The sequence below is a fragment of the Ahaetulla prasina genome, chromosome 5, assembly GCF_028640845.1.
Source record: "Ahaetulla prasina isolate Xishuangbanna chromosome 5, ASM2864084v1, whole genome shotgun sequence".
Classification (NCBI taxonomy): Eukaryota; Metazoa; Chordata; class Lepidosauria; order Squamata; family Colubridae; genus Ahaetulla; species Ahaetulla prasina.
In genome coordinates this window covers 62,715,123-62,736,858 of record NC_080543.1, presented here as the reverse complement: position 1 = coordinate 62,736,858, position 21,736 = coordinate 62,715,123, and the positions used below count along the sequence as shown (strand labels likewise).

The window sequence follows — 21,736 nt, the reverse complement described above, 5'->3', positions numbered from 1 at the left end:
AAAGTTTGTGTTACGCGATACTTACAATTTCAAAATTATTTATTTTATTTGTTTAATTAGGCAATCATATAAGTCCTATAACTATCTCATACAATGACTCTAGGTGCTCACAATGATCCATAAAACATAGTTAAAAAACAAAGATACTCTTGCTCCCAAGTGCCACACCAAATGTCCTCAACCCCTACCATGGCTCATTGCTTGGGGGAAGAGCAGATGTTCTCAGCTCTCCAGAAAACAAACGGGTAGGATCCTCCAAGCTACCATCCAATGGCAACAGTTAACAGTTAAGGGAAGGTACCAGGAGCGAGCATGCTTTTATCTAACCTAATAGAACATACAAATACCCTCAGGGAGAGGTGGTCCCATAAATAACATGGCCCTGTTAGAAGGAATGCTACACCAGTGTATAGCGTTAAGATCAGAGACATTTTTATTGGCAATTTTATTGGAGAAATATGGCAAGGAAGATACATATTTGATTATACATATAATAATAGTGGCTAGAATAATATTTGCCCAAAACTGGAAAGAGGAATCGGTGTACTTCAAGACATGGGAACGTTTTTATGATTGGCTAGAAAAGGAATATGAATAAAAATAAATGAGAGAAAAGGCAAAAAAAAGAAAAGAAATCCAGATGACACCTGAGTAAATGAAGGAGGGGGAAAATGAAAAAAGAGGTACTATGTAAATCAGGGGTAGTCAACCTTTTTATACCTACCACCCACTTTTGTATCTCTGTTAGTAGTTAAATTTTCTAACAACCCACCGGTTCCACGGTAATGCATCATGTATTGTTGTCTGCACATGCCTCTCATGCATCGTCGATTAGGTTGGGGGGCACCGGCTACCAGCTCTGCTTGTCTGTTACAGCTGGGTGATGTGGGGGGAGATGCGCGAGCTATTCTGGGACGAGGCTCTTTTGTTTGCAGTCGCACTATAGCACCATTTAGTTTCATTTACGTAACTTGAACTAAACTTATGCGCAGGCGATACAAATAGTATATTTTCAAAATTTTAAAATTGTCATGGAGAATTTTATGAAAATCTAATGAAAATGTTTTTAAATAATGCTATGAAAATTTTTGAAAAAGTCAATTTTTTTAAAAAAGAAAGTGCTTCAGTATCGGACAAAACCCCTACCGCCCACCATGAAAGCTGGAACGCCCACTAGTGGGCGGTAGGGACCAGGTTGACTACCACTGATGTAAATGCACGTTAAGGATTGTATATGTCTAACCAGCAAAGTAGAAAAGAAATTGAAAGGAAAATGTGGGTAAATATAAGATCGGGGTTGTTCGAATACCATCTTGATAAAATATTGAGTTGAAAATGGACACAACAACAGAGAGGGAAACGAGAGAGAAGTAGAGGGGCAGGTAGGAAGGAGAGAGGAGAAGGGAGGAAAAGAAAGTGAGAAGAAAGGGAAAAAGAGAGGAAGAAAGGGAGGGGAAATAAGAGTCGGAGAGAGGGTTAAAAAGAGAGGAAGATGGATGTGTGGGGGAAAGGAAGGGGAAGGAGAGAAGGGAAGGAGAGGAAGAAAGAAGAAAGTTGAAAAGAATAGAAGAAGGGAGGAAAGGGTAAGGGGAGAAGGAGAGGAATGGTTGTTGTGGAAGAAGGGAGATATGGAATGATAGAAGAGCAACTCCGAATGTATTTTAAAGTTTTAGGATGAAGAATGAACCAATATGGAAACCAAAAGATAATATGTGTAATAAGAATGGTTAAAGAGATTGTACATTTATATATGTTTTATGAGAAATAAAAAAACTTTTATATATAAAAAAAGTAACATGGCCCTATGCCATGTAGGGCTTTAAAGATGATCATCATACCGTGATTTGCACTCAGAAAGCATCTGCCACTGCAGTTTGTGCAGCGTTGATATTACTCAGGTGAATTACAGGGCACCAAAACTGCAGAGAGCACCAAGGACGCCTCATTTCAACCCTGAGCTTTGGCCAAAAAATTACAAGTAATTTTGATTGTTTATTTGAAGTTACAACAACCCTGAAAAAAAATGACTTAGGATCATCACAGCTTCCCCATAGTTATGTGAGAGCAGATTGTATCTTGGCAATCAGCATGTATTTAACAATGATCAATCATGCGATGATTCGCTTAACAATCACTTAGTGACAGAAGTCCCAGTCTAAATGAATGATCATTGTTGTCATAAGGCAAGGACTATCTGTATATTGTAAGTCTCCTTGTATTCTAGGATTTTCAGTATATCGGCTTCACTTAAATGTTGTTTATATTTAGGAATTCAGACATACATGCTTTTATTTAATGCAACTGCTTTAAAATAAAAACAGATCTAAGCTATGGGAGTATGTTGGGAAAAATATGACAACAAATAAATAAAATTGCATTTTTTTCAGATGATCAAGTAAAGCATGGGCTGTGAAAAATAAATTAGGATTAGATAACTTTATTAGAATTTATTCTAAGGACAAGAGAGAATATAAATTCTTACAGTCTTGTAAAAGATTTACATCTAAATATTCTTAAAGAGCTGTGATGGCAAACATATGGCACGTGTGCCACAGGTGGCATGCAGATCCCTTTCTGTGGGCATGCAAACTGTTGCCTCAGCTCGGCTCTGGTGCGTATGCGCCTCCCACCAGCCAGCTGGTTTTGTGTGTCTGCTGCGCATGTGCGGAGGGCCGGGTCACATGCGGTCAGCACATGTGAATGCATTGGGGGTCACACATGGGGGGTTGCACACAAGTGTGGGGTGGATGCAGGGGGTCGTGTGCACATGTGCGCGACTGGGGTGCATGCAGGGGGTTGTTGCATGCACATGTGTGGGGGCCATGCACACATTGCATTATGGGTGTGTGCGCACACATGTGCTGTCAGACATGGCACATGCGTGCTTTCGGCACTTGGTTCAGAAAAGGTTAGCCATCACTGTTATACAGTAACAATATAGTAAAGGTTTTTGAACATAAAATATAATAAATTTTAATCATTAGAAGTGTCCTTGCCAATAATATTACCCAGGCTAAGTGCTTCAGGTTTTTTACAGTAATCCTTGAAATATTATCACAACAGGGATTGGAATTTCCATCATAAGTCATTGCAGTCGTAAGTCAAGTCATAACATAACCAGATCCAATTTTATGACCATTTTGACAGCAAATGTAAGTCAGATCACTGTGATAGTTAAGCAAATCGAGCTTCCTTCTGTTAAGCAAATTTAGCTTCGTCGGTCTTTGCTGGAATGTGGCAAAATTATAAATCACAATCACATGACTATAGAATGCTGCTACTATTTGTAAATAAAAGCTGGTTGCCAAGTGACTTAATCATGATCACATGCCTGCAGAACGCGGCATGATAGTTTGCAACAGTGACAAATATGAATTTAAGTTATAAATGGCTTTTTCAGAGGCTATCATAATTTCAAACCATTGTTAATTGGTTGTAAGTTTATTTATTTATTTTATTTATTTATTAGATTTTTATACCGCCCTTCTCCCGAAGGACTCAGGGCGGTGTACAGCCAGAATAAAAACAAAATATATACAATTTAAAACAACATTTAAAAAGAGCAAATTTTAAAGGCTGATTATTAAAATTTAGATTTAAAATTTAAAAAATATTAAGAATACCCAATTAAAATTCATCAATAATTATGCCAGTCCCGCTTTAATGAATAAATATGTTTTAAGCTCACGACGGAAGGTCCGAAGATCAGGCACTTGACGCAGGCCAGGGGGAAGTTCGTTCCAGAGCGTCATTGCCCCCACAGAGAAGGCCCTACTCCTGGGGGCCGCCAGCCGACACTGTTTGGCGGACGGCACCCTGAGGAGACCCTCTCTGTGAGAGCGTACGGGTCGGTGGGAGGCAAAGGGTAACAGCAGGCGGTCTCGTAAGTACCCGGGTCCTAAGCCATGGAACTATAGGTAGTTGAGAACTACCTATATAGGAATTCCCAGACTGAAAACATATTATTTTCATTTTATATCAAAATATCACTGCTGACTGAAAATATTAAAATGATTCTAGCAAAACTGACTATGTATTAACTGGGCTGCATAAAGCAAGTGACAAAACATCTCTGGCATCCTGCGGTTACTGAAGTATGATTCCCAGCAGTCCCAGTCAACATAACAGCTAGGCCAGGGGCGTCAAACTCAAGGCCTGGGGGCCAGATCTGCCCCATGGGATGCTTAGATTTTGCCCACGCGGCCACCCTGGAAACAGCGAAGGACTGGCCCACGGTGCCTATGCCACTGAAAATGGAGCTCCATATTTGCTGGCAGAGGTTTGCAGGAGGTTGTCGCAGCCACGAATGGAGCATAGAAGCCCATTTTCTTTGGCAGAGGGCTCGAGCAGCCCCAAACCATGATATATCCATCACCACATTTCATGATTGGGAATTTTTTTGTTTTGTTGAAATGCATCATTTCATTCTCTATAAAGATAATGCTTCTCATCAATGCCAGAAAGATTATTTTTCAACCAATCTATCCAGAATTTTGTTTCAGAAGTCTGCTGATCATTGAAGTGGTCTTTAGCAAATTTGAGATGGGTAGCAATCTGGAGAGCAGTAGTTCTTCATTGGTATCTTACCTCTTTTGTTTTGTATAAATTGAAGCTTGAACTTGCACTGGTTTAGAATCTTTTTTTAAAAATAATATGGGGCTTTTACTCTTTAATCTTTTTAAAACTTCTATTACAGAAAAATAAAAAGAGCCTACAAAAGGATTGGATATGGGCTGTTCATGTTCCCTTGTTTCCCCTCAACTTTTAAAAACCTGTTTAGTCCTAAATTTCTTGTCTTCTTTACTTTTGGAGCCGTCTCAAAGCATTTCCTCTGCATCTGATTTCCTTTTTCCACTTTTTACTTTTCCTGGACTAAGTCCCCTCAATATTTCTGTCTAATATTTCCTATCCAACCTTCCCCACTTCCTTTTCCTCCAATTCTTTATCTTTACCTTCACATTCTCTCTTTTCTCTCTTTAGTTCCCAGGTACTAGTTTCCTACATCCTGCACTTTCCCAGCCTATCTTTCCTACTATTCTATTTATTAATTTTTTTGCCCCCCAGCTTGCTGCAAGATGATTGTATTTCTCTGCTGCTTCTGTCTGTGTCCATTCAAGCTTTTTAAAAAAGCACTGCAATTTTTAAAATTGTTATTAAAATATTTAATACTATTTTAAAGTAAATAAATACATACGGCACTCCGGTATTACCCATTTGTTATGTCTTTTAACGTAAAAGTGTGGCTTTTTTCATCACAAAAAATGTTCTTACATGAATTCTTCAGTGTATGAGTTAAAAATTTCATAATTTCTATGAACCTATGAGACTTTTGATTATTAGGCACAATGTATACTCACTAGGATGCACAGATTGTTGAAATAAAAATAAAATTCATAAATGCATGTGAATATGAATGTAAAAATAAGTGCATATAAATTATATCCATAACAATTTTGCTGAAATTCTATATAAATGGGTATATGATTTTATTTCTGTTTCTCCTATGCAGTAACTTATATAGCCAGAATATTTTTATTAAATATATTGACCAGTTAAGATGAGGCATGATGCTATTACTTCCTATAGTTTGTATTGTTTTCTCATAAATATTTTTTTCTATTTCAGCATTATCTGCATACCAGAGGTACTACAGTTTACAATCTGACTACTGGAAGGTCTGTATAGATTTAAATTGTCAGCAATTAGTATGTTTTTTTTTATTTTATAAAGAAATATTTAATATTTAAACTATTACTTCCACAGTGGTTATTGTTAATTATTGTTTACATTGATATTTATCATGGCTAAAATTTCCATGTTAAGAAGATAGCAACATCACTACTAGATTCCAGTTTAGTTTAGCATCTTGTTTCTCATAGTCGCCAAGCAGATACTTGAGTGTACAGTAGTCCTCAACTTACAACAGTTCATTTAGTGACTGAAGTTACAACAGCACTGAAAATAGTGACATATGACCATTTTTCACACTTACAACCATTGCAGGATCCCCATGGTCCCATGATTTACATTCGGATGCTTGACAACTGACTCATATTTATGACGTTGCAGTTCCTGGAGTCATGTGATTCACTTTTGCAACCTTTTGACAAGCAAATTCAATGGGGAAACCAGAGTCACTCAGCAACCATGTTACTGATTTAACAACTACAGTGATTCACTTAACAAATGTGGCAAGAAAAGTCGTAAAAGCTGGGGCAAAAAAGTTAATAAATTTCTCACTTAGCAACATAAATTTTGAGCTCAATTGTGGTGTAAGTTGAGGACTGCCTGTATTAGACTTTTCCTGCAGTGTTCTCTAGTAATTATCAATAATGATGTTGTATTTGAACCCAAAAGCAATTAAATGCTTATTGCTAGTTTAGTTTTCCATGAATTTGACTAACAATTCCAAGTCTCCAAAACATCAGTATTGACAAATTGTGGAGATGAATGTCTTAGTTTAGCTTGGTATGACATTGATAGTGTTTGTAAATTCAATTTTATTGGAAAGCCAAGTGTGATTTGACACATGCAGAATTTGTTTGGGGCAAAAGTTCTCAGTATACATGCAAAGCAACAATAATAATCATAATAATGATACTAATAAGAGGGGGAAGATGGGAAGTATAATACTACTACTACAGCCATATACCATGGTAAATATACTTAGACATGACAGTACTGTGAGTATTAGGTGTTCAGCAGAGTGATGGCATGAAAGAAAAGAATCTCTCTATGTACCATGTTTCCCTGAAAATAAGTCCTTGCCTGATTTTTCATGCTGCTTGCACTATACGCTCTCCCCACAAAATAAGCCCTAGTTAAGATCGTTCTCAGCAGGGGGTGGGGCAGTGGGCATGGCCAGCTGACGTTGCTCGCATTGGGAGGTGCCTATGGGGAGAGGAAGGTTTATTTATCACCCCACCCCCACCTTACCTTCTTTTCTCCCCAAGCAATTGCCACTTGGCTCTTTTGGCGAATGCAGAAAGGGCTGAAAGGGAACAAGCCATCCGTTCCTCCTTGGATCGATTTCAGAAGCTGCCACCATCACAAGACCCTAACCCTAACCATGCTGCTGCTCTTGCATGTTCCCTGGCCAAGGTCTCATCATGCCCCAGACTCCGTGCAACCTGCTGCTGGGACGCTTCTCGGCTGCGGTGGGTGCCGTACTGGCCACGGAGTGGCTGTCTATACTGCTGCTGGCCTCACGAGGGCTCTTCGTTCTCGCAGGATGAGTCGGCCCAGATCTATGATCTTAGGAGAATAAAGCTAGCCTGTACCACCTGATTGTGTGTGCGGGGGTGCATGTGTGTGACTGGCATCAAAAAAGAAGCTCCCAAGTGTCCGCTCCATCGCCTTTCATCCCAAGTTGGAAGAGCCGCACAGCGAGGGACTGCTAGTCAGTTTGCTGTGCAACCAACACCTTCACCAGCTTCTCTCCCTCAGTAGTGCCATCCCCGTTCTGGGAGAGAGTCCGAGCCGGCCAAAAAGCCCCGCATTTTGGCACACTTGAACCAACAAAAAGCCTTTGGCATACTTGCACTGACAAAAAGCCTTTGACATGCCCTGGCTGCCTTTGACATCTACTTCAACTGTGACTATTCTGCTGCTGCCTTATTTTTTGCCCGGCCCACTCTTCAGGTTCAAAGTTCGATCACACCAGCCAAAAAGGCCCACACTTGCACTGACGTGTGTGCTGCTGTTTTGAGACATGTTTATTGTGAAGTTTTGTGTCGAGGAAGATGCGCGCATTCTCCTTCCCTTCTTCCCCCACTGATGCTCCATCTCAGCTTTCAGACAACCATCCCCCAGGGTTGGAAGCTCCCTCATGGAGTGCAATCGAATTTTCAATCCCAACAGCACGCCAGGTGCTGCAAGAGCACCAGCAGGATGGTGGCCAGAGCTGAGATCAGGCAGGGCAGCATTAGGTTGCGTAGCAGCAACATGGTCAGTGTGGAGAACCACTCCTGCTGCCACCTATTGATCTCGCTGAAAAGCAGCCTGGCCCAGGTGCCACTGGTTCCCAGCAGCGGCAGGCAGGCATGCAGAGGCCATTGTGGCCATGGGCAGACGGTGGCCAAGAGGCTTGGTCCGTTGTGGCCATGGGCAGACGGTGGGATGGAGAGGATGGGGCTAGTAGCGGCACTCCCACTCCTATCAGCCCCCTTGTTCACTGTCTCCCGTATTTAACAAAATAAGACATCCCCAAAAATAAGCTTTATTTCAGAGGTCAAAAGAAAATAAGACCGCGTCTTATTTTTGAGGAAACTGAGTAGTTGTTTTGGCATGCAATGCCCTTGGGTGTATGGGGTCTGTAGATACTTTCTATATGTTTCTTGGATTTCATACCCTCCCTCCTATTTCCTAACTCTTTTTGCTATTTTAATATCTATTTTTGTTATTTGGGGTTGCTTATGAACTATTTGAAAACTATTTTTCTTTTTATCTAAAAATTTGGGCCTTTTCTCTGGTGACTGGAATTTTGATGCTTTATGAACAAGTTAATAAGTAATGACCAACTGCAGATCCCTAGCAATCCATAGAAAAACTGTGTGATTCATTTTTGCAGATAAATATATTTATGAAATTAAGAATTTGATTTTTTTGTTATTATATGAACATTTACCCTTATTTTCTTGATTGTTTTTATAATAAGTTTTAATAATAATTTTAATAAAATTAGCTCTGTACATTCTTGATATAGAGAGTGACACCACTTCCAATATCCTCTTCCATTCTGTATTATTGATATCCAGAGAGAAATGCATCATAGTCATTCTCTTTTCCAATAGGTCCCAATATTACCATCCAACAAGTTCCCCCACACTTGTCAACTTATCTCTAATTACTTGTTCTGTGCTTTTTACATATTATATTTTTATTCTGTTGTTCGTTCTGTTTGCTCTTTTTGCTTTTAGTTCTAAAATGTTTAACAGACAGTATGCTGTTGCCCTTGGGTTTACCTAGAGAGCTTTCGTCCATCATATTTTGATTCTGCTTTTACATTCTTGTGGATTATTTTATATTAAATTAGTATTTACTTTATAAATAAAAATCAATAACTTGATTTTGATACTGTTGTCCCTAATAAAGGCAGCATAAAGGGAGTACTTTTCTACTGAGTGACATAGGACAACACTAATTGAGCATTGACTTTGTTTCCCTAAATTCAACTCACTTTTCTACCAGATATTATTCTATACCATCCAGTAACTAGTATCTCAAGAAGCTGCCTAGATTAGGGGTCCCCAACCCTTGGGCTGTGGCCTATTCAGAATTGGGCCATGTGAGTGGCTGACTAGAATGCGTGTATGCAGCTCAACTTCATGAGCGACAGGCTGATGGGCATTCAAGCACCGACCCGCCGGTCCATCACTCGTGCAAGTCGAGCTGCACACATGCATGGCAGTCCGCCACTCACGTAAAGGCTGTGTGTTCATGAGTGGCAGCCCACCACTCACATGGCCCAGTTCCCCTCTGCCTTCCCTCAGTCAGGCCACCAAGCCACAAAGGTTGTGGGTCACTGGCCTAGATTGTTACTGTGCTTAACAAGGTAATTGAACTGGAGTTAGCCACATCCCTCATCACTTTTTGTATTGTAACTATAGTCCAATTCTTTGGAATGCTCAGGAAGCCAGTATTGAACTCAATAATTCTTGCATTTATTTTTACCAGTGAGCACATAAGAGAAATATTCAAGCCTGAAATGGCTTTTTCAGAAGAAAAATTGCACAGATAGAAACAGATGGAGGTAATGAAAGATGATAATACTAGCAAAATTGGCAAATTAATAATTTGTATAGGCTATATATTGTTAACCAGAGAGTTCTTAAATGATTTTGATATGAAATTGCTCATCTTTTCACAAAAATATAAACTTTTCTTTAATAGTGGCATCTATTCTTAAGGATTAAAAAACTAGTTAGTTTTACCTCAGTTTTAAAAAGGGATTGAGGGACGATAAAGGAAACCAAAGGTTAATCAAACTGACCTGATGCATGATGTTTAAATGGACTTTCAAAAAAGCCTTTGACAAAATCGCTCACAAAATATGTGATCTAACTCACCTGCAGTGATATAAGGGGACAGGTAATTTTATAGACTAGCAACTGGTCAAAATAGCACGAGACAGAGTCAACAAGAATAAGAAAGCAAATGTGCAAAGATATTGTGTTGGGACCACTGTTTCTTTAATTTGTACATAAGAGATTATCATTAGGGGTTGCTGGCTTGCAAGTAATTGTCCTGGGAAAATTTTTTGAGTCACAGAGTAATTTGTTGAAAATGTCATTGCAGGGTACATCTGCTTTTTTAAAAAGTAAATTCTATACTCTGGAGTTGTTATAAGAGGAATACTATTACACTAATTGTTATGCTAATGTTCTATTCAGGTTTTGTTGTATAATTCAGCTTAAAAGTTGTTACTATGGTTTGTCGCACCATCAGCCAAAAGTTTAGACTGGATTTGGCATTTTTGTCCACCTATCAAGGCCTTCCCAAGGACCTAGGATAGGCAGATGAGGATGTTTGATCATCTTAAATGTATCATCACAGATGTAAGCTGTTCTAAGCAAAGCTGCCTTTGGCAATTGTCTGATTTTGTTATTGCTGATGGTGTTCAAATAGTGCTCCAATTTTTTTTGGGATTACACTCAAGTTACCAATTTCTATGGGTACTACACTTGCTTTCTTTTGTCATAGTCATTCTATTTCTATTTGCAGGTCTTTGTATTTTGTTATTTTCTCCAGTTCTTCCTGTTCTCTTCTGCTGTCTCCAAGTACTGCCACATCCACTATCCAGATTTTTTTGTCTTATTGGACAATGGTATTATGTGGCATGGGCCTGTCTATTTGAATTCTAAAGTCGCAGAGCACTTCATTTTCACTTCTTCATTTTTTATTACTTTATTTTTATGGTTCCATCAGTTCTTGCTTGCAGGCAAATAGTATTTCTTGCATATTCTTCCCATGCACCATTGTTGCTACTTTGTCATACCATCATTTGTATTCAGTCTGTGCAACCTTCTTGCAGCAGCTAATTAGATGATCCACTGTTTCTTCAGTTTCTTTGCAAAGGTGGCACTTGTTATCTGTTACTTCTCAATTATGGCTTTGTATGCATTTGTTCTTAAGGCTTGGAATTGTGTAGCCAGAATTAGCCTGTCTTTTTCTTCAACTTTATTATGGTTCATTGCACAACCTACCAGATGCTTAGACTGGATTATTATGAATATGAAGGTGGCATTCATGATAGCTGAAATGAGACATAGTGTAAAAAAAAATCTCCATTTTTAAGAGCCTAGACCAAACGATATAGTGTTACATACTGGTTTTTCTCCATCAGAATGAGGCCTCCTTGAACATAAACACTTATTTGGAAGTAAGGGGACTTTCTGTGGCTCCGCTGGTCGTTGAGGACAGTCTTTTTAGACTGCCAGCCCTGGATCGCGTAGAGCCGCTAAGACAGCGAAAATCAGCTGTCTAACAGCTTGGAAACCTTTCCCTCAGGCGAAGAGGGAAAGGTGAGCGATCGGATGGAGGTAGAGCTCCCCCCAAAGCCCCAGGAATGATCCTGGAGGCTAGAAGGGAAGAGCTCCCTTGGTAGCCCGAAGAGCTCTGGATCCAGGACTCCTCTGTCCTTTTTTTGGCAGAGCAAAATGCCATGTCCACATCTGCGATCAATAATGAGTTTAAATGAATTTTTGACTTAACCAGACAGAGCAATCTCAGGAGGCAAGGTAGATGTAAGTACCAGACATCAACCCCCTGTGTGGATTTTGTTTGAGAAGAAAGGAAATGGCATCTGAGTATAAAGGGAAAGTGAAAGACAAAGAGGTGCTTATTAACATTGTTACCGTTTGTAACTTTGCTTAAACTTGCTGGATTATACATTTATATGAAGAAACTATAAAGTGAAAGCTGGAAGGATTATACAACTGACCTAATTTATCTTAAATACTGTGTTTATGGAAAGACTTTGACTTTGTTTCAAATTATAAAATTAAAGTAAGATGGCTTCTGTACAAATACAGCCTGCTGTTTTCAAGGAAGTTGGAGCGCTGTTAGTTCAACTATATGAATTACAAGAGGAGCTGAAGGAATTTCTGAAGGCTCAAATTTCCTTAAAAAAATTAAGGAAATTGAGGAGAAAATATTGAAAATTAAAAACTTTGCTGCAGCTGAGGATGAAGAGATATGAGAAGAAGTGCTGGCAGCATTTAAGACTTTGGTTGAATACACAAAACAATTGCGTGAAAAAGTGGAAGAGATGGATCAAGTTAATTTGAATTTAAAAAGCAAAATAGAGGAGTTTCAGACCAAAGCAGAAAATATAAAGCAGTTGATAGAGTTGAAGAAATTAATCAAGTTAATTTGGACTTAAAAAATAAAATAGAGGTGCTCCAGATTAAGGCAGAGAGAGCAGAAGAAGAGAGGGTTCTATTGCAATATAGAGTTATGGAATTAGCATTGAGAGTAAGAGGTTTGAAAGAAAATAAATGAGAGGACTTGAAAAAGATTTTTTGCAGAGGCTTTTGCACAGCTGATCGGACAGAAACCAGTGGACTTTGAAATCCAAATTGAAAAAAATTACCGTGTTAATTCATGGGTTGCAAAGCAGAGACATTTGCCAAGAGATGTAGTAATTTATTTTACATCTAGGAAGATTAGGAATGAAATTTCACAAGTTTCTTATAAAAATAAAATTCAAATATTGGGACAAGAGGTATTGGTACTGAAAGAAATTCCTTCTAAAATGTTAAGAAATAGAAAAGAATATGCTTTTCTGGTGGATCAGCTTAGAAATCTCCAGATACAGTATAGATGGAATGTACCACCTGGATTAACAGTAAACTATAAGGGAGGGAGATATTGTCTTAATACAGTTTTTAAAGCAAGAGATTTTTATACCAAAGTATTGAAGGTTGGAAGTTTGTCATTGTTAGAAGTTAAGATGAAAGGAGAGTTGAGAGTTGAAAAAAGGGGGGAAAAGGAAGCAAAGCAAATACAACCTAAAATTGGGGTTGTAAATTTGGGAGAAGAAACACAGAAAGCCGTAGGGAAGAATCAGAGTATGATCGTAACTACTAAACGTAAACATCAAGGAGTAAAGAAGTGTAATATTTTCAAATGAAAAGACTTTCCTTTCATGGGATAGGGTAAATTATAAGCGATATTTCTGAATAGAAAAAGTAGAAAGAAGTTATGAATTGTATGATAAATAGGGTGTAAATTGTTTAGAAAGTTATGGTATGGGGAATATGGGGAAGAATATGAGGTAAATGTTAAATTCATATAAGGAAAGATGATGTTTATTATTAAGTATGATGAAGATATAAATATGATGGATTATAAGGTATACTGAGAAATAATTTTTGATATTACAACATTGGAAGATGGGATATTGTTTATTACAGAAGATTGGACTTCAAATTTAATGGACTTAGATGAGAAGGTAGAATTATCACCATATTTGAAAGATTATTTTTGAAATATATATATAATGGAGATTGAAATAACAAAATATTAAATAGCTTTTAAATGAATAGAAGGTAATTGTAGTAGTATTAATATTTTCCTTTTTCTTCTTTTTTTATGGAAAAGGGGAGTTGAGGTTCAAGAAGAGGGATGGGAGTTTATGTTAATTAGCATATTTTAGTTTATGATTGTTAGATACGATAACCTGTATTTGCTCTGGGAAGTCGGGGGTGGGGGAGAGGGGATGGGGGAAGGAGGGAGGGGAAGGGTTAGGGTTGGGGGGAGGGGCGGGTGTATGGGGAAAAATCTTGTAAAACTTTTTCAATAAAAAAACAAACAAACAAAAACAAAACACCCCAAATCTATTTTGAATAATAAAATTGGATGGATCAGTATGTGCCATTGACAACCCATTGCTTAGTATAGAAATTCAAATTAAAATAATCTTAACTATATAACCACTACCTGAATACTTCCAGTGGGGAATCTACTACCTCTTTGTGTAGTTGATTTCACTGTCAAAGTGTCTTAATGTTTAAGTGATTTTTCTGATATTTGATTTGAATTTATCTTCTGGAACTTTGAATTCCCTGACCTTTCTTACTATCTAAGCAGAATGATTTAATTCTTCAAAAGTTGCTACATTTGAACAAAACACTTGCAAGTAGTCCTCATTGTTAAGTGATGCAGTTGTCAGGCGACGCATCAAATAACTGCAACCAATTTTATGATCTTTTTGCCATGGTTGTTAAGTGAGATACCACATGATTGAAATTTGCAAACTTTACTGCCAGTTTCTGGATTGACTTTGTCAGAAAACAGCTTGGAAGGTCACAAATGGCAATTACATGACCCTGCAATGCTGCAACTATTGTATTTGTGAGCTGGTTGCCAAAATGCTGAGTTTGTGATCACATGATTGTGGGGATACGGAACGGTTGTAGATGTGAGGACAATGCCATTGGAAATTCTAATGGTCACTAATTGAATGGTTGTAAGTTGAGGATTGCATGTATATGACATCGATTGATTGATGGGATTCATTCCACAGCAGTTGAAGACTGATAAATTGCTTGATATGGAAAAGTTAATTAGAACATCTCTAGTACATCCAACTTAATAAATACATTCTGCACAATTGTTAGGCAAATTGGTATTTTGACCGTATCATTTTTATGCATATTTTCCACCTCCGAGCTATATAAACTTGAATGCTTAGTGGATATAAGCAGATCAGGTGATGTGTATTTGTGTAATGAGGGAGAGTGTGGCCTAAGGGGATCAAGGTGTGCATAATTATTAGGCAGCTTCTTTCCCACAGGCAAAATGTGCCAAAAAGGAGATAAAACTGAAAAGTCAAAAATTGTAAAAAGTCTTTCAGAGGGATGCAGCGCTCTTGAAATTGCTAAGATTTTGGGGCGTGATCACAGGCCCATCAAATGTTTTGTTGCAAAGGGTCGCAAAATAAATGTGTTGAGGAAAAAAGGCACATTAACCGCCAAAAATTTGAAAAGAATCAAATGTGAAGCTACCAGGAACCCATTATCCTTCAGTGCTGTCATTGCAATTTACCTGGAATGCCAGAATTGCCGCTTACCTGGAATGCCCTGAAGTACAAGGTGTTCAGTGCTCAGAGACATGGCTAAGGTAAGGAAGGCTGAAACCCGACCACCACTGAACAGGACACATAAGTTGAAACGACAAGACTGGACCAAGAAATATCTGAAGACAGATTTTTCAAAGGTTTTATGGACTGATGAGATGAGAGTGATGGACCAGATGGATGGGCCCATGGCTGGATCAGTAACAGGCATAGAGCTCCACTTTGACTCAAGACGCCAGCAAGGTGGAGAATGAAGTACTGGTATTATTAAAGATGAGTTTGTTGGACCGTTTCAGGTTGAAGATGGACTCAAATCAACCTCCAAATCTACTGCCAGTTTTAAAAGACACTTTCTTCAAGCAGTGATACAGGAAAAAGTCTGCATCTTTCAAGACGACCATGATTTTTATGCAGAACACTGCTCAGTTGCTCGCATGCATCAAAGTACCCCACTGCATGGCTAGCCACTAAAGGCCTTAAAGATGAAAGAATAATGATATGCCCTCCCCCCCTTCCTCACCTGACCTAAACCCTATTGAGAACTTGTGGGGTCTTCTTAAATGGGACATTTATGGTGAAGGAAAACAGTACACCTCTCTGAACAGTGTCTGGGAGACTGTGGTTGCTGCTGCACTAAAAGTTGATAGTCAACAGATCAAGAAACTGACAAGACTCCATGAATGGAAGGCTTATGACTGTTATTGAAAAGAAGAGTGGCTATCTCAGTCACTGATTTATTTATTTTTTTGAAATGTCAGAAATGTTTATTTCTACATTTTGAGTTCTTCATTATTCTCACTTTAACAGATGCAAATAAACAAGTGAAATGGGCAAATTTTTGTTTATTTGGTTGCATAATAATTCTGCATACTAATAGTTGCCCAATAATTGTGCACACATAGATGTTCTCCTAAGAAAGCAAAAACCTCACTTTTACTTCTTTAAATATTCAGGTTTGAGGTTTATTAACATTTTGGATTGACCAAGAACACTATAGTTGTTCAATAATAAAATTAATACTCCAAAATACAACTTGCCTAATAATTGTTCACACAATGTAATATATTCAGGTCATAAAATCATCTCAGCAATAGCAAAGAATAAAATATGGTGCAAATCATGAGTGTTGTTGGAATGCTTTCTGAAATAGCTCAATTTTTAATATCATACTGAAAGCTATATTTCAGTTCTTGGCAAGAGTTGACTGGCCTGTCTCAATTCTTTTACATTTTGCTTTAGTTGGGTTTTATCTGTCAGTTTACTATCTTTATTTTTTATTTCTTCAACTGAGATTTAATACGTTCTTGACCATAATAAAGTATATTGTATTCTAAATCCAGTATTATGTGACTTGCACCCTGAAGTGATAAAACAACTTTTCCTTTCTGCATGACATTCTTTTGAATATTTGGAGAGTACTATCTTATTCTCTTTCAGCCTGCTTGGATTAAACATGGTTGTTTCATGGTTCTCTTCATGGGTTTAATTTCTAAGGTATTTCTTTGATCATCTGTCATTTCTGAACCTGTCTGAATCTTTCTTAAATTGCGATATCCAATATTGGACACAGTACAAGAGGGAAGCGGGGGTATGTCCAAAGCAGAACAAGGTGGAATTATTTCATTTTATTATACTGATTATTTTTCTTTTACTTTGAACATAATGAAATCTCCCCCCCCCCATTTTTTGTTCTTAGTCTTATTCTTTTGTTCTCTGATCTTTAGCTTTCCTGTTCATCCTTTCTGTTATGGGTTACCAATTTATAGTCTACTTAGTAATGTAGTCCTTTTTTCATCTCTGACATATATCCCTTTTCATTTTCAAGCTTTCTGGGTACCTGCAGTAGATATTTTTTTCTTTGCCACCTTTCCTTTTTTTCTTCATTTGAATGGTACTTTTATCTTTCTTTCTTTCTCTCTCCCTTCCCTTATATTCCCCATTTTCCATTAGCTTCTCCTTACATGGAATTATGTTTAACATTGTTCCGAATTTTTAAAAATTGTATTTTTGAAGTTCAAAGTATGGTATTTAACCTCACTCTGATTTAGGATCAGAGTATTACAGAGTATTGACTAGTATTACATGGAGACTGCCAGATTTTCTTTTGTGTATACTTCTTTTACTAAATCTTCCCTATTGGTAACATGAAACCCAAAGTAGTTGATCTTCTTGTGCCTTTCTTCACAATCTGAAATAGAAAATTATCAACCAGACTAATCAGGCATTTCTTAAAAGAATTATGCTTGGCAGAGTTTGTCTTCCATTATTAAAGTCTTTTATCATTGCTCTTTCAAACTCTTTGGAAGAGTTGCAATTTGTTTTTAGAACATTCTTTCTATATATTTTCCTTGGTTGGGTGAGTTGCAATAAACACTAAACGCAACAGTATTTGAACTGTTAATCCAGATATCCTATAAAGATTTTCCTTGAATTCCTAAGCAGGGTAATTACTTTATAGTGCAACCCCCTCCTTCTTTTTGTTGTTTTTTTTCTTTTTGAACTGTGTCCTACTCTACCAGTAATGAACTCACTCCACCAGAAAAAATTGAGGGTTTTTTTATTCCTGTCACCACATAGCTTGACAACTGCAATTCACTCTACTTGGGGCTATTCTTGAAAACCACCCAGAAGTTTCAACTGGGCCAGAATACAGCAGTGCATGTAGTTATGAACATGCCTCAATATCCCCATGTAATACCTCTGTTGTATGAGCTACACTAATTATCAATTAGCTTCTGGATGTGATTTAAGGTGCTGATTGTCACTTATAAGGCCTTACATATGTTTGAAGAAATAGCCACCTGGTTCAGTTCCAGGTCAAGAGAAAGACACTAGAAACATGCAGGATGATTGGAAAGATGGTTTAATGATGAAACAGAACCACATGGGTTCTGGGGCAGCTGACCACATGGAGTTGAGAGTGGGGTTTTTTTAATACTTTCTCTTGGGCTTTGAGCTTCCTGTTCCTGTGCAAGAACATGTATTCTATTGACTGTTCTCAGACTCCCACGGGGCCATGTAGGGGTTATGTATGGATCATAGCTGGCTCTATAGGTAAAGTACAAGTCCTAGGTGTTTGTCTGAGCTAAGTTTGGTTGACGTTTGGGGGGGGTGTGATGCAATGTTCTTAGGAGTTTGTGCAATGTAGTGAGCTCTGCTGCTAATGGTAGTTGGTTAATCCTATTATATCCTGAAGTGTCATGTCTTAATCCCACCATCCTACCAAATAACTGCTTGTGGGAGGGAGCTGGAGCTCTGAGTTTCTGTCTCCCTTAAGATTTTTTATTTTTCTTTTAGGGGGAATATTTTATCCTGCCTTTTTAAACATTCCTCGAAATATTTCATTCTTCTGGGAGGGGGCTGGCTTCCCACACATGGCATAGGGTCTGGTTACTTGAAGGACCACCTATTGCAGATAATACCTTCTCAGCAGATTGACAGCATTGGTGCACGGCATTGGGATTTTTTTCAGTTAAGGAACACCAACTATTGGGAGCCAAAACATATGCTTCTCCCTGTTAGTGGGAATGCCAGTTAGATGCGTGGGTTTTCCCTCCTGTCTCTCTGCCAGGACCAAGTCTGCTAAATCATTTAGCTCCGCCTCTTCCTTTCCTCCCCAGCTTTTCGACTCAGTCTCACAGGACGGTTGTGTCTACCCTGCTCTGACTGAGTCTTTATTGTTTATTGCTTTATTGCTTGTTGGATTTCTCTAACTCCTTTTCTTCAGCTTCAGGAGGCTAAAATACCGGCAAGAAAGGCATTTTGCCTGAAACCGCTGAAGACCGCGGCTGTTTACAACAGGAGGAGTTTACAACAGGAGCGATCTCTTGTTCTCCCTTGGCGCCCATTTTCCCTGCTGGGAAGGTGATTTCGCTACTCAGAGAGCCTTAGCTCTGCAGGCTAAAGCACGAGGTTGGAATTCCGTGCCTTTTCAGCTTCGTTTTCCACCCGAGAAAAGCGATTGGAACTAGCGATCCTCCAGCCTTCTCAACTCAGCTGAAGATCGCTGATTGAGCCACAGCCAGGCAAAGGGCCAGTGAGTACACATAAGAGCCCTTATTTTCCTATAGCAGGGGAAGATTTTGGCGCCCTTTTTCGGCCATTTTAAGTCGGCTCAATTTCAAAATGGCGATGCCGACTCACACCAAGCCTCCTTTCCCAGAGGGAGATCCAGGCACAGCTCTGACCCTGGAGAAGGTCACTCTAGGTCCCAATCCACCAGATCTAGGGCTAAAGCCTCCAAAGAAAAGTCCTCCAAGTCATCCAAAGTGGAAGAGCGCAGACACAGAGCCCTAGAAAGGGTTATTTACAAGGCGCAGCTCCAGGCTGCTTCCAGACCTGCCTCTCCTCTAGCACATACAAACCTATCTGCTTCTCCTGTTAGAGGCCTCAGCCCAGCCAGGGCTTCACCCATCCAAGGAGGCTGTACTGTCTGGTCTCCTGATCGCACTGCTTCATCTAACCAGCATTCTCCATCGAGCCTAGATCCTTTATTTCAGCCTCTGCCTGAGCCAATTATTCAGCCTATTGCAGCCCATCAAGTGGCTCAAGTAACCCCCCCCCCCGGTTGCTCCTTCAAGCTCGGGTCAAGGTATTCCTCTTGCACCAGAATTCCAAGTGCCTCAGGTCTTTGGGCTGATGATTTCTGAGGCCATTAAGCAAGGCCTGGCTCAGTGCCTCAATCAGGCAATACTCCTTCCAGAACTGATACCTCTCACAGGGCTGTTCAATACCATCCTTCAACAAACCTAGAGGGGTCTGACACTTATCACGAACAAGAAGAAGAGGGACATGTGTCAGATGAGGAGATCCTTAGAGAACAATCCTTGTCAGACGATGAGGGCTTGGAACCTGATCAACCCTCCTTTATTGGCCTTTTCAAACCACATGTTTAGATCTTTGTTGTTTAAGGCCCAAAGCACCACAAGGTTAGGAACCTCTCGTCCTTCTCAGGAGGCTCAGTCTGACTTGGATCTGGCCATGGCTCTCTTCAAGGAGCCTTCCATTGAAACTGAAACTGTCAGCTCCTCAGCTTTTTCAGGATGTGGTGCAACGCCAGTGGGCTGTTCCCGGTTCGGGACCCAACCCAAATGGACTGGACAAACGACTTTACAATGTCGCTCATAACCTTGATAGTATTTTACAGGTCCCGACGGTGGATGCGCCCATAGTCGCTCTGGCATCTTCTTCACCTCAGACAGGTCCTCCTGACGAATCGCTGCAGCCAGAGGATAAACGTGCAGAGAGAGTTCTGATCAAAGGCCATCAGGCGGCCGCCTGGGCGGTCAGGGCCTCCACATGTTCATCTTTTTTCAACAGGGCGTCACTTTTGTGGCTGCAGCAACTCCAGGCCCGAATTCCCTCCTCTGATGTGCACACACACCGGGATATTAACAAAATCAAGGCCTCTTTAGAGTACTCAGCGGATGCCACGCTTAATGCCGCCTGATTTGCGGCCAAAGCAGGGGAGCCTATATCACTTCGAGGCGCCTTTTATGGTTCTGCCAATGGCAAGCCGATGCCCGTAATAAGTGACGTCTGGCCACGTCCCCTTATTCTGGAGACAAATTATTTGGAGCTCCCTTAGACCCTCTCCTAATTGAAATAAAGGACAAACGAAAGATCCTGCCTTCGGCTTCCAGAAGAAGTGACTACCGCAATCAGCAATACGCCAGGCCTTCGTCCTTTCGTTCCTCGGAATCGGCTTTCGGCCAACAAAGAAACCAACGTTTCTTCCCATCCAGCAGCTTCCAGCAGAACACCAGCCAGGTCAGACAGGGAACCAGGTTCCTCCCATGCAAGTCCTTTCGAGGGGTCAGGGGACGTCCCTTCAGGCGTTCCAAGTGACCTCCTTTCCCTACCAGTTGGAGCTTGTCTGGCCCACTTTGCACCCAACTAGGACCTCATAACATCTGATTCCTGGTCAGATCCACCATTCAACATGGCCTCACTCTAGAATTTTATGCCACACCCCCGAGGTTTTTCACATGATGTCCTATTTCCCGCATACAGTCTTCTAGGACTCTGATGGAATCAGCTATTAAACATCTCATTTCTATCAACGCAATAGAACCTGTTCCTGCGGAACAGAGAGGACTGGGGTTCTACTCCAGGCTATTTGTTGTGCAAAAATCCTCGAAGGGTTGGCGGGCAATTCTAGATTTGAAATCCCTCAACCGGTATATCACCTACCACCAGTTTAGAATGCACTCACTTACCTCCATTTTGGAGAGCATCTGCCCAGGGGATTTCTTGTCATCCATAGATTTGACAGAGGCATACCTCCACATCCCTATACACCCCTTTCACCGGCAATTCCTCAGATTTGCCTACTCCGGACAGGATTTTCAGTACAGGGCATTACCTTTTGGATTGTCCTCGGCTCCGAGTGTAATCACTAAAATTCTGGCTGCTCTCTTTGCACACATACGCTCCTGTCCCATCAGGCTTCAAGCGTATTTGGATGACATCCTCATTCAATCTACTTCCCTGCAGACAGCCAGACAGGTCCTTAGGACCACTATTAGGATGTTCCAGCAACATGGCTTCTCAATAAATTGGGACAAAAGCCACCTCTCCCCATCCACCTGTATTTTACATTTAGGCACAGAGATAGATACCTCCCTAGCCTTGGTGTTCATTTCCCAGAATGACAAG

At 39.8% G+C, this 21,736-nt stretch overlaps 1 protein-coding gene across 5 annotated transcripts in view; it reads left to right on the top strand.

Annotated features, from left to right (window-relative positions):
* Positions 1 to 21,736, top strand: part of KDM6A (lysine demethylase 6A) — a 219,497-nt gene that overhangs the window by 49,136 nt on the left and 148,625 nt on the right. For 4 of the 5 annotated variants that reach the window (XM_058186111.1, XM_058186116.1, XM_058186115.1 and 1 more), the window contains exon 4: positions 5,626 to 5,675. The exons of the other annotated variant lie outside the window; for it this stretch is intronic. In XM_058186111.1, coding sequence (XP_058042094.1) covers positions 5,626 to 5,675 — 50 coding nt within the window. The remainder of the gene's footprint in view (positions 1 to 5,625; positions 5,676 to 21,736) is intronic. 5 annotated transcript variants of the gene reach the window in all.